The sequence below is a fragment of the Microcebus murinus genome, chromosome 16, assembly GCF_040939455.1.
Source record: "Microcebus murinus isolate Inina chromosome 16, M.murinus_Inina_mat1.0, whole genome shotgun sequence".
Lineage (NCBI taxonomy): Eukaryota > Metazoa > Chordata > Mammalia > Primates > Cheirogaleidae > Microcebus > Microcebus murinus.
The window spans coordinates 29,395,287-29,408,286 of record NC_134119.1 but is presented as its reverse complement, the minus strand read 5'-3'; the positions used below and the strand labels follow the sequence as shown (position 1 = coordinate 29,408,286).

Here is a 13,000-nt window from a genome sequence, read left to right as displayed (position 1 = left end):
CACCTAAACTGCATCATTCAAATGCCCAACACATGAAAAGAACAAGAACTCTGGCTCCACTTTCCAGGGACAAAGTATAGAATATGATACCATTCGTGTTAAAACAAATGAGGAGAGGAGGTAGGAATATGTATACGCAGAAAACATCTCCGCAAGGGAACACAAGAAACTGGCAGCACTATCTCTGGGGAGGGGAACTGAGCAGTTGGGAGAAAAGGGTGGGAAGAAGGCTTTACCTTTGTATCTTTTGAATTTTGAACCATATGAATGTATAACCTTTCAAAGAACAAATTGAAATTTTTGAAAATGCAGAATGCTACAATCTTATTTTTTAAAAAAGAGAAAAAAATGCTCTATAAATGTGTATGCTCAAAGAAAATATCCTGTAAGAATATTCAATTGTGACCCATAATTACTCCCAGGAAATGGGAGTAAAGGAAGAAGTTCATGTTTCATTTTATACAGTCTGTATTGTTTTAACAGTTTCCAAAAGGTAGTACTACTGTTGCAACTTTTGCTTTAAAAAAAGAAGAAAAAAAGTCTTTACAAACTGCAATCTCACTTCCAACAAAAATCCCTAAGCTCCCACAGCACTCAGTCTCATGTTACTAAATCACATCCCATCTTATGTTACAATTATTTGTGTCCAGGTCTCATCTCTGTTGAATGTTGGAGCGACTGCAACTGCAGTCTGCCCACCACTCTGGCTCCACTTTCCAGGGAGAAAACTACAGAAAAAGAACCAATAAAGGATAAAGCAGCAACCAAAATACAACCAAGCAATTACACAATATATATATGTAATATATAATACCTGGGACTGGCCTGGGCAGAACATGGATGCTTTTGTAACTCCTGGCACAGGAGTAGGTAGATGACTGATAGAGCAGATATTCAAAAATAATGTGAAGTCTAAAAGGAAATATATTATTTAACATGGACCTAAGCCAATTCTTTGCCAGTCACCAGAAACACAGAAATGACTATAATTCTTACCTTCAGGAACTTATAGACCTGCAACTCTTATTAATTTATAAATAAGTTCAAGTAACTAAGATATGGTATAATTGCTTTACTAGATATATACAAAAAGTATTTGGGAGACACAAAGAAGGAAGGGACCATTCTTACTGAAAGAGGTCAGATGGTCAAAGAAAGATTTCTACAACAGATTTTCCTTGAACTGAGTCTTACAAAGAATAATTTACCAGATGACAAAAAAGCTCATTTAGGGAAGACACGGTCTGTGGAAAGGCATACCATATATGATTAGGTGATTACTGACAAATTAAAATATGGAAGGATATTTTGACATAAGATAGACAAAAGTTACATAGCACTTTTCTTTAAGGAAAGAGCCTGTGCTTTTCAAAGTTCCTAGACCTACCTTTCAAACTACCCATTTCCCCCAAAAGATGTGAGCTCCAAAAGGGCTTGGCAAATTTAAATATATCATAAATAAAATCAGAGAGGGGAAGACAAAACATATTTATTCTAGGCTAGGTCTTAAAATGTACCCTGCACTGTTCCCTATTATCATCATCAATACCAAAAAGGGAAGAATATGCCTTAACAACAGCTCCGCCCAAAGCTTGGCAAATGGCTGCTGTGAGGGTCCCCATGAGTCCATAGTCTTCTTCCTCACTGGTGTAGTCAAAGAGGTTTTCTACCCTCATAGCAAAGGGCTCCTTAACTATAAATTCACTGTGTACAGAGAAGAGGAAAGAATCTGATATATTGATTGTTCCTCATTTAAACCATGACTTAATCCCTATCTCAGGATTTAACTATCTTTATTTTCTAATAAAAATTTACAAAAGGGAGGGGGATAAGGGAAACAAGATTACACTGTGTTGACATCGAGACTTTAAATTCTAGTCAGAGTTAAGACCCATATTAAATGCCAACTGATAGCTTAAAAGGAAATAAGTACGCGGTGTCTAATCGAGACATACATGAGTTGAGTCTCATGATTAGCCTCAATAATGTAAGAAAATAATTCGCAATAACATTGGAGTCCATGGTTGTCAAGTATGCTTTCTTGGGCACAGATAGGTGAAAGTCTGGAGAAATGGGTTTTCTCCATGCCTGGTGACAAAGATGGCTCCTGGTTTGATGTAAGAGCAAGTCCTGTTGCCAGGTGCTGTCTGCAGCTCACAGCTAGGATTAGCAGTGGAATCGAGTGGAGAACTTGGGAGATACAGGCACAGTCAGAGGCTGGTCACTTGACTTTACCTCCACACCCTGGTACTTCCGTACTGGATTTGCCTTATGCACCTGTGGGGTAAGGAAAATAAAGTTACCACTGAGAGGGATGTTAGAGAACTATGCTTATGGTTTATTTTTTCTTTTTGAGAAAATGTTTGTATAGTTTTATAGATCCCAGTCACTAACTTAAAGGTGGGGGGAGGTGAAGGGAAGCAACACGGTGTAGTGGAAAAATGCATGACTTTAGAGCCCAAATAGGTTTCCATTCAGGTTTTTATTTGGTCCCTCAGCTATCACTAAAAAATATCATACCTATTTCCAGTATGATTTACTAGAATACAATAGGCCTGTACTTAATTGTAGTAAAGAAGATTTAAGAGTTAAGAATTTCCTAGAATATAATCTTAAACTTACTCTTTGTTTTACTTAACTTTTTACCTTTTCTTGCCATTTGATGTTGCAATAATAACTGACTCTTAATATTCACCAAAAGCATGAACAAGGCTGGGAGCCGCAGTGGCTCACGCCTGTAATCCTAGTACTCTGGGAGACCAAGGTGAGCGGATTGTTTGAGCTCAGGAGTTTGAGACCAGCCTGAGCAAGAGCGAGACCCTGTCTCTACTAAAAATAGAAAGAAATTAATTGGACAACTAAAAATATATAGAAAAAAATTAGCCGGGCATGGTAGCGCATGCCTGTAGTCCCAGCTACTCAGGAGGCTGAGGCAGGAGGATCGCTTGAGCCCAGAAGTTTGAGGTTGCTGTGAGCTAGGCTGATGCCACAGCACTCTAGCCGGGACAACAAGAGTGAGACTCTGTCTCAAAAAAAAAAAAGAGGCTGGGCGCGGTGGCTCACGCCTGTAATCCTAGCACTTTGGGAGGCCGAGGCGGGCGGATTGCTCAAGGTCAGGAGTTCGAAACCAGCCTGAGCGAGACCCCGTCTCTACCAAAAATAGAAATAAATTAATTGACCAACTAAAAATATATATACAAAAAATTAGCCGGGCATGGTGGCGCATGCCTATAGTCCCAGCTACTCGGGAGGCTGAGGCAGTAGGATCGCTGAGCCCCGGAGATTGAGGTTGCTGTGAGCCAGGCTGACGCCACGGCACTCACTCTAGCCTGGGCAACAAAGTGAGACTCTGTCTCAAAAAAAAAAAAAAAAAAGAAGCATGAACAAAAAAAATAGAGGTAGGGGGATCCAACAAGGAAGGGTTGCTAGAGAAAGCCTGGTCTCATACATCCTTTGGGATGGTTTGAAATCAATATCAAATCAAGCCAGATTAGTAGAGAGCTAGCCAGCATTGACTGAATTGTGCTTTAGAATGTTGCTATTGGCCTACATTGAGAATTGCTGTAAGAAACAGTTCTATAATGGGGACAAACATGAAAGGCAGGTACCAAGTGTTGAAGAAAAGTCAAGGTTGAGGCCAGAAAAAAGGCTGTTTGATGAGTGTTATCTGGAGAAGGGATTGTGCTGCTTTCTCATTCAATCAGCCAAGTAGTAGTTTGGATTTTGCCAAGAGGTTAGTCTCTTGAACAGTTTATAGAGCCTTCCTGTGGGAACAGCCATCTAAGCCAATAGGTGTTTAAGCAGCTAGCCTAGCACTTTTAGACAAAACCTCAACAACTTATATATTCTTTTGTTTTCAATTGACAGGTAACATTGTTATGTTTTTATTTATTTTTTTTCTTTTCTTTAATATATTTTTTTTATATTATTTTATCCTTTACATTGTTATGTTTTTATTGTGTACCACCTGATGTTTTGAACTACATATACATTGTGGAATGGTTAAATATAGCTAATTAACAAAGGCATTACCTCACATAGTTGTCAGTTTTGTAGTAAGGCACATAATATCCACTCTCTTTACATTTTTCAAGAATATATCTTCAACAACTATAGTCACCTTGCTGTATGATAGATCTCTTGAAACTTATTCCTCCTATCTAACTGTAATTATGTATCCTTTGACCAATATCTCCCCATCTCCCCTCCTTATATTTCTATGTTCATCCTTTTCTTAAATCATATGAAATTCCATCTAAAACTATCTTCTTCCTCATTAATGCAGGTAACGCAACCTGCTGCCCTCCCAACAAAGTGGTCTTTAATATGAATTAAGATTTCTTTTTGAATAACTAATATCTAAAGCATTATAGTATTGGTAGCATGGATGATTACCTGGACTGATATGCATTGTAACGCCAAAGAATGTGGGCCAAGCATTAAGAGGAAGACAAAAATACAGTTGCCATGTAATTCCCATGTCCTTTCCTAGGTAGTCTTGTCTAATTGTAGAACTTATTAGTTCTTTTTAAGCCCAGTAGGAAATCATAAAAATAAGTTAAATAAAATACACAAATAAAAAAGAGTCCTAGGAAATGCATCACTGTGTTCAGTTATACCACATGTCCTCCTTATGAAGACCCCTGGTCTACATTCAATAAAGAATAAACATATTTTTTGAACAACTGACTTGTTTTATGTCTCACAAACATTGTAAGTTTTGTAACCAACAGGTTGGTTCCTAAAACAGGCCAAAATTATGGCTCATACTTAGGTCATAATTTACACATCTTTAGCCTTATTCACAACTCAACTTCATTCTCACCCTAGTTTGTGTGATTTCTCCCTTGTCTTTGATATAGCCTTGTAGACCACATTAGATCCTGTCTAGAACAAGGCAAGGTACAGATAAAACAAAACAAAGACAACTTTGGGTTAATCAATGTTCAAGTTGCCCAGTTACCAGTTCTTTCCGTAGCCTGGCTAACTCCTCCTTCTTCTGCTCTTCCTCCTGTTGCCTGGCCTCCTCCAACTGCTGGGCTTTCTGGGCTTCAATCTCAGCCATTCTTTTCTCCAGCTCCTGCCGCTCCTTGGCTCTTCTCTCAGTGGCCAACTGAAAAGGTTCCTGAACTAGAGAACCAGAAAGGCCCTCTGAGTACAGAAACAGAGAGTATATTGGTACACAAGCAGGACTTGTATAAAGCTAGCCCCCCTGAATTGAGCAAATGGCACAGACATGCATAGTAACAAAAGGGTCAAGCTCTAAGGATGCCCCAATGGGAGAAAGGTGGAATAAAACACATACATGCTGGGTGCAGTGGATCACACCTGTAATCCTAGCACTCTGGGAGGCTGAGGCGGGTGGATCGCTCAAGGTCAGGAGTTCAAAACCAGCCTGAGCAAGAGCGAGACCCATCTCTACTGAAAAAATAGAAAGAAATTAATTGGCCAACTCGAAATATATAGAAAAAATTAGCTGGACATGGTGGTGCATGCCTGTAGTCCCAGCTACTCGGGAGGCTGAGGCAGAAGGATCACTCAAGCCCAGGAGTTTGAGGTTGCTGTGAGCTAGGCTGACGCCACGGCACTCTAACCCAGGCAAAAGAGTGAGACTTGGTCTCAAAAAAACTAAAAACACATACAAAAAGTCTCAGAATTTTAAGAGTTGGAAGGGCCCCTAGAAAACATCTAGAGCAATTGGGAAAAAAATAAGACCCACAGAAGTGAAGTAGCTTGCTCAAAACTAGAATGATTTTGGCCGGGCGCTGTGGCTCACGTCTGTAATCCTAGCTCTTGGGAGGCCGAGGCGGGTGGATTGCTCAAGGTCAGGAGTTCAAAACCAGCCTGAGCAAGAGCGAGACCCCGTCTCTACTATAAATAGAAAGAAATTAATTGGCCAACTGATATATATATATAAAAAATTAGCCGGGCATGGTGGCGCATGCCTGTAGTCCCAGCTACTCGGGAGGCTGAGGCAGAAGGATCACTCAAGCCCAGGAGTTTGAGGTTGCTGTGAGCTAGGCTGACGCCACGGCACTCACTCTAGCCTGGACAACAAAGTGAGACTCTGTCTCAAAAAAAAAAAAAAAAACAAACTAGAATGATTTTGAGACAGATACAGGAGAAGAATCCCAGTTTTTTAACACATTGCCCACTGCTGAACGAATCATGTTTTATATCTAAGGCTTGCTTCACAGTGAACTTCAGAAAGACATCCTGGCTCTCCCTTTCCTCATTTACTTGCTACTCTTTAGGTGGGGAAAGCCTATAACTGTTGTTGAAATACCACCTGCTTCTGCCAAGGTTCATGTTAAATGAATCTGGCCTTAACAAATTCTGCAACTCAGTATAACTGCTAAGTTCAACAAATTCAAAAGACTGAGTCTAGGGAAAGAAAAGCTACCATCCTCTAAAGTCAAATGCTTCTGGCTGACACAGCATTGTACCAACACACTGAATCCCAGCACACCCCTGGAAATCTGACAATTCTGCCCCAGTCCCCTAAGAGTACATATAATATACCAGTAACTGATTTTTTCTCTTTCTTGGGAACAAAGGGCTCCTGGGAGATGACGGTGTTTGGACGAGCCTTGAAGCAAGCTGCTTCTTTCTGCTGTTTCAGTTCTTCCTCCAGCTATAAGACAGAAGGTCTGTCAGATAAGTTACCACACAACTTTCCACATAACTACCACCACAATAATTTAAGTTCTAATCATTCTCAATGGCTTCATCAATAAAGATAGCAAATTATTTAATATAAACCCTAGTTAAAAACCCCTCACACAAACTTTAGAGACAGAGTCTCACTGTGTTGCCCAGGCTAGAGTGAGTGCCGTGGCATCAGCCTAGCTCACAGCAACCTCAAACTCCTGGGCTCAAGAGATCCTCCTGCCTCAGCCTCCCTAGTAGCTGTGACTACAGACATGTGCCACCATGCCCGGCTAATTTTTTCTATATATATTAGTTAGCCAATTAATTTCTTTCTATTTATAGTAGAGACGGGGTCTTGTTCTTGCTCAGGCTGGTTTCGAACTCCTGACCTCGAGCAATCCGCCCGCCTCGGCCTCCCAGAGTGCTAGGATTACAGGCGTGAGCCACCGCGCCCAGCCGGCTTATCTTAATATCACAAAAATAAATGAATAGACATTATATGTCTCCGGATGTAACTCATCAGGAACTATACAATTTTACCTAAAGTATTTTCCTTGCCATCCCCAAAAATATCTAACCAGAAGTCAATCAAGCCTTTAGATCTAACTACTCATTTATAGGAAATACAGGTGATAGAAGAACATGTTAAACAACACCAGGGATAGGGCACGAGGTCACACTGTGTCCTTAGAACAACAACAACAAAAAAAAAACACCAGGGAATACAATCAGCAAAATTTAGATTGTAGAAAATCTATAGGACAAACAATCCACTTTATTCAACAAATAAAATGCAAAGAGAGGAGCCTATAAATCAAATGAGATTTAATGATTTATGAAACAAATGCACAATGTAGACCTTATTTGGATATTGATTTGAACAATTCAACTCTTTAAAAAAATTAAGAAAAACCTGGGGATATTTGAATGCTGACTATTTGCCACTATTAAAGGGTTATTGTTGGCCGGGCGCAGTGCCTCACGCCTGTAACCCTAGCACCCTGGGAGGCCGAGGCGGACGAATCGTTCAAGGTCAGGAGTTCGAAACCAGCCTGAGCAAGAGCGAGACTCCGTTTCTACTAAAAAATAAAATAGAAAGACATTAATTGGTCAACTAAAAATATATAGAAAAAATTAGCCAGGCATGGTGGCGCCTGCCTGCCTGTAGTTCCAGCTACTCGGGAGGCTGAGGCAGAAGGATTGCTTAAGCCCAGTTGTTTGAGGTTGCTGTGAGCTAGGCTGACGCCACGGCACTCTAGCCCGGGCAACAGAGTAAGACTCTGTCTCCAAAAAAAAGCAAAAACGGGTTATTGTCAACCTTTTTAAGCATAGTATTATTGTGGGTTTTTTTTTTTAAGTGGTTATATTTCAAATATACATACTGAAGTATTTTTAGATGAAAAGAGATGCTATCTAAGATTTACTTCAAAGTAATCAATCTTGTGTAGGTAGAAGTATCCAGTATAGGGGTAAATAGGTAGACGTATGGATGAAATAAGATTTTCCATGTTTTGATCATTATAGAACTAGATAATGGGTTCATGGAAGTTCATTATATTATTTGTTCTACTTTTGTATATTATGTGAAAAACTTAAAAAAAATTTTTATTACAGAAAATGCCCCACACAGACATTCTGTGTGTTGGTCCTTGAGTAGGGGAGATTCACTACTGCTTCCAAAGCAATAGTGCGGAGGTTTCCCACAGAACATCACCAACGGGGGACCTACATTCAGTCATGCAAGCAATCACATCTCTTGGGCTTCATGAGGGGTGATTCCTACAAAGAAAGATTAGCCCAGAGCTCCTTTTGCACAAAAGTCCAGGGTAAGTGATGACACAAAAATTCCAAAAACCTTAAAAATTCAAGGCAATATTTTTCCAGCTGGGCAGAATCAGATCCCAATGAAATCAGATAATAACCAATTACTTGTTTTTAATCACCTGTCATCTATAAAGAGCAAATAGCACACCATACTGAAAAAATAGCATATCACATTGAGATCTATTCTCCCATACTGTTTCTTACCAAAGCACCAACAGAAAGGAGTAAATACTAAATGAACAAGTCTAATACATAGAATACATGAGACTCCTGACTCAAAAAAAAGCCCATCAGTTCTCACATTCCCCAGGTGATCACTAAGAGCAGGGGTGAACAAACTTTGGCCTAAAGGCCAAATCAAGCTTGCAACTTGGTTTCGCACAGCCCTTGAATGAAGAATGGTTTTTACATTTTCAAAGGGTTAAACACACACACACACACACACACACACACACACACACACACACACACACACACACACGACAGAGACCATATGTAACCTATAAAACCTAAATTATTTACTATTGGCCCTTTACAGAAATAACGTACTAACTCCTGATTGATAGTGAAAGCCCCTGAAATAATCCAGAATGTTATCCAAGATGATTTCAGTGTAGTGGATCTGCCTAACTAACCAATCAAGCAATTAACATTTTGGCTGCTCTCCCCAACCCCTACCTGGTGCTTCCAAATCTGCGCCTTCAGAGCACCTCTTTTGTCAGTCTCCAAGCAGAAAGGCTCACTCTGGGTCACATTCTTTACCTTCTTCTCTGGCAGGTTAATGGTATCAAAATGAGGCAAGGGAAGTGCCTTGAACTTGGGCACCTAATGGAAAAAAAAACATGAGATTTAAGATAAAGACACCTCTAGCCAGAAAACAACAGATGATCCAGAATATCTGGATGAATCTGAAAAATAGGGAAGCCCAACCAGTATTCAAAGCAGCATGGTCTAGCAGAAAAGACCAATGGGCTCAAAAGGAAATCTAGGTTGTCCTCCCTTCCTTGCAAGTAACTGCAATGTAATCAGAGGGAAGTCACTTAACCTCCTTGGCCAGAAGGATTAAATTGCTTGCCCCATATATATTTTATAGGATTCTTAGAGGGATCAAAGGAAGTTAGTAATTTTACAGTTAAAAGTGCTACAGAGGCCGGGCGCTGTGGCTCACGCCTGTAATCCTAGCTCTTGGGAGGCCGAGGCGGGCGGATTGCTCAAGGTCAGGAGTTCAAAACCAGCCTGAGCAAGAGCGAGACCCCGTCTCTACTATAAATAGAAAGAAATTAATTGGCCAACTGATATATATATATAAAATTAGCCGGGCATAGTGGCGCATGCCTGTAATCCCAGCTACTCGGGAGGCTGAGGCAGAAGGATCACTCGAGCCCAGGAGTTTGAGGTTGCTGTGAGCTAGGCTGACGCCATGGCACTCACTCTAGCCTGGACAACAAAGCGAGACTCTGTCTCAAAAAAAAAAAAAAAAAAAAAAAGTGCTACAGAGGCCGGGCGCTGTGGCTCACGCCTGTAATCCTAGCTCTTGGGAGGCCGAGGCGGGCGGATTGCTCAAGGTCAGGAGTTCAAAACCAGCCTGAGTGAGACCCCGTCTCTACTATAAATAGAAAGAAATTAATTGGCCAACTGATATATATATAAAAAATTAGCCGGGCATGGTGGCGCATGCCTGTAGTCCCAGCTACTTGGGAGGCTGAGGCAGAAGGATCACTCGAGCCCAGGAGTTTGAGGTTGCTGTGAGCTAGGCTGACGCCACGGCACTCACTCTAGCCTGGGCAACAAAGCGAGACTCTGTCTCAAAAAAAAAAAAAAAAAAAAAAAAAAAAGTGCTACAGAGGCCAGGTACAGTGGCTCACACCTGTAATCCTAGCACTCTGAGAGGCCAAGGCGGGTGGATCGCTCAAGGTCAGGAGTTCAAAACCAGCTTGAGCAAAACCCCATCTCTACTAAAAATAAAAAGAAATTAATTGGCCAACTAAAAATATATAGAAAAAAATTAGCCGAGCATGGTGGTGCATGCCTATAGTCCCAGCTACTTGGGAGGCTAAAACAGGAGGATTGCTTGAGCCCAGGAGTTTGAAGTTGCCGCGAGCTAGGCTGATGTCATGGCACTCTAGCCCCGGCAACAGAGTGAGACTCTTGTCTCAAAAAAAGTGCTACAGAAAAGATTATCTTTGAGGGATCAAAGAACAGTATTATGTAACATGCAGAGATAGAAACACCTACCTCCCCTTTCTGCAGTTCTTTTATTTTCTTCTCCTTCTGTAACTGACGTTCTTTGTCTCGTGAATCAAAGGAGAAAGGACACATCTCCACAGTTCTTCCCTCTACATTTTGGGGCTTAAAAGGCACCCCATAATGTGGTACAGGTTGAGCTTTTATTACTACTGGTTCATCCTCTTCCTAAGTAAAAAAAATACAGTGTAGAAACAAGACTTCTCACTCCAATCAAAAGAAATCCAAAAGTAAGAAGCAAAAGCTGCTCTAGATGAAAAGAAATCAGCAAAAGATCTCTGGATACATGAAAAAGCAGAATGAAAGGACACTCCCAAAAGAAAACAGTAACTCTGTAGTAATGGAAACCAACCAAAACAAGAATACTGAAACAACTGATAAATAATTTCAAATATGGATTGTACAGAAGCTCAATGAAATATAAGAGATAATAGAAACCCAACACAAAGAAACCACAAAAACAAGGAAATGAATGGAAAATTCACTAAAGAAATCGAATTATTCTGCCTAGAAATACCAGGTGCTGTACTTTTTAATTTTTTGTTATTATTTTCTAATTCATTTTTTAAAATATTTTTATTTATTTATTTTTAATTAAAAAAGTAAAAGAAATCAAATTATTAAAAAAAAATTCAAGCAGAGCTTCTGGAAATGAAAAATCCCTTCAAGGAAATACAAAATGCACTGGCAAGCCTTAAGAATAAGCTAGATCAGGCAGAAAAAAGAATCACAGAGCAGAAAATAACACCTTTGAATTAAACAAGTCGGCCAAAGAGAAAGAACAAGTTGGGTGCAGTGGCTCACACCTGTAATCCTCAGCCTCTGGAAGGCTGAGGCAGGAGGATAGCTTGAGCTCAGGAGTTTGAGACTAGCTGGAACAAGAGTGAGATCCCCTCTCTATGAAAAATAGACAAAAAAAGTCGGGCGTGGTAGCACATGCCTGTGGTCCCAGCTACTCAGGTGGCTGAGGCAGGAGGATCACTTTGAGCCAAGGAGTTTGAGGTTGCTGACGCCATGGCACTCTAGCCCAAGCAGCAGAGTGAGACTCTATCTCAAAAAAAAAATTAAAAATAAAAGATCTGAAGTTTTTCACAAGAATGTTGTAAAAACTAAATGAGATCAAGTACAGGGTGTCCTGTACTTTGCAAAAATTTTGTAATGAACATTTTGTAAATAAAAGTACATTTAGCTACAATTTCCCATTTTCCCTGTGTATGTCAGCTGTTGGGACACCTTGTAGTATGAATAAAATGAAGATCAGAAGATAGGTCTCAATCAAGCATATACCTTAGCCTCTTCTTTCATGTTGCCTCCAGACTCCACTAAAACATGTGACTAGGACTTAATAGTTGCCAAACCAAGAATAGGACCAAGTAAGTTGTTTGAGTTCAAGCTGGTAACACAAGATTACTGTGTATTTTAGTTTCAAATGAACCTATAAAAAGGTGTATGCCTGAGATCCGCTATAAAATTACCCTAACTCTGGATATTTATAGATAAAATGGGAGATGTAATAAGAAACTAGCATGATCAATGCCAGTTTAAGTATTTTAATTTCATGAACCATTAACCACACAGTCCACCGTAGCAATTCCTGGGTTAATGGAGATAGGAGAAGGTGGATGTAACTGCTTTGTATGAATTTTAAAAGTTCCTCACTGAATAGCAACAACAACTAAGGCAAAATAAAGTACAGAGTTTGGCAACTTGTTTTTCTTTTTTTGAAACAGAGTCTCACTCTGTCGCCCCAGCCAGAGTGCAATGGCATCATCATAGCTCACTAACTCAAACCCCTGGGCTCAAGTGATTCTCCTGCCTCAGCCTCCCAAGTAGTTGGGACTACAGGAGCATGTCACCATTCCCAGCTAATTTTTTCGTAAAGCCAGGGTCTCGCTCTTGATCAGTATGTTCTCCAACTCCTGGCCTCAAGCAATCCTTCTGCCTTGGCCTCCTGGAGTGCTAGGATTACAAGTGTGAGCCATTGTACCTGGTCCCAGCTCGGCAACTTTTGGTCCATGTTACAAAGGTAATTTTCAGTGCTACAGAAACAGATAATCCTCCAATGCCTAACTTTTCCTCACTGTTTCCATGAATTGTAACTAGTTCTCACTGAGAGCCAGAAGATTCATACCCTTACCAACTACTTTGTTCTTGGAGGAGCAAAGAAAAGATGATCAAATGTTCATATTCATGCTTAAAGACAACTCCAGAAAAGAGTGGTTACCTTTAAACTCCATTAAGTTTAAGAAATAGTAAGGCTTATACCATATGCAGAAGCAAA

At 40.3% G+C, this 13,000-nt stretch overlaps 1 protein-coding gene across 5 annotated transcripts in view; it reads right to left on the bottom strand.

Moving 5' to 3' along the window:
* Positions 1–1,776: 1,776 nt before the first annotated feature.
* Positions 1,777–13,000, bottom strand: part of TPX2 (TPX2 microtubule nucleation factor) — a 56,812-nt gene continuing 45,588 nt past the window's right edge. For 4 of the 5 annotated variants that reach the window (XM_076011010.1, XM_076011012.1, XM_076011011.1 and 1 more), the window contains 5 exons: positions 10,711–10,887; positions 9,154–9,300; positions 6,523–6,634; positions 4,964–5,151; positions 1,777–2,277 (listed from right to left, as the gene is read on the bottom strand). In XM_076011010.1, coding sequence (XP_075867125.1) covers positions 2,167–2,277; positions 4,964–5,151; positions 6,523–6,634; positions 9,154–9,300; positions 10,711–10,887 — 735 coding nt within the window. In that variant the 3' untranslated portion in view covers positions 1,777–2,166. The remainder of the gene's footprint in view (positions 2,278–4,963; positions 5,152–6,522; positions 6,635–9,153; positions 9,301–10,710; positions 10,888–13,000) is intronic. The other variant, XM_076011014.1, reaches the window with a different exon arrangement.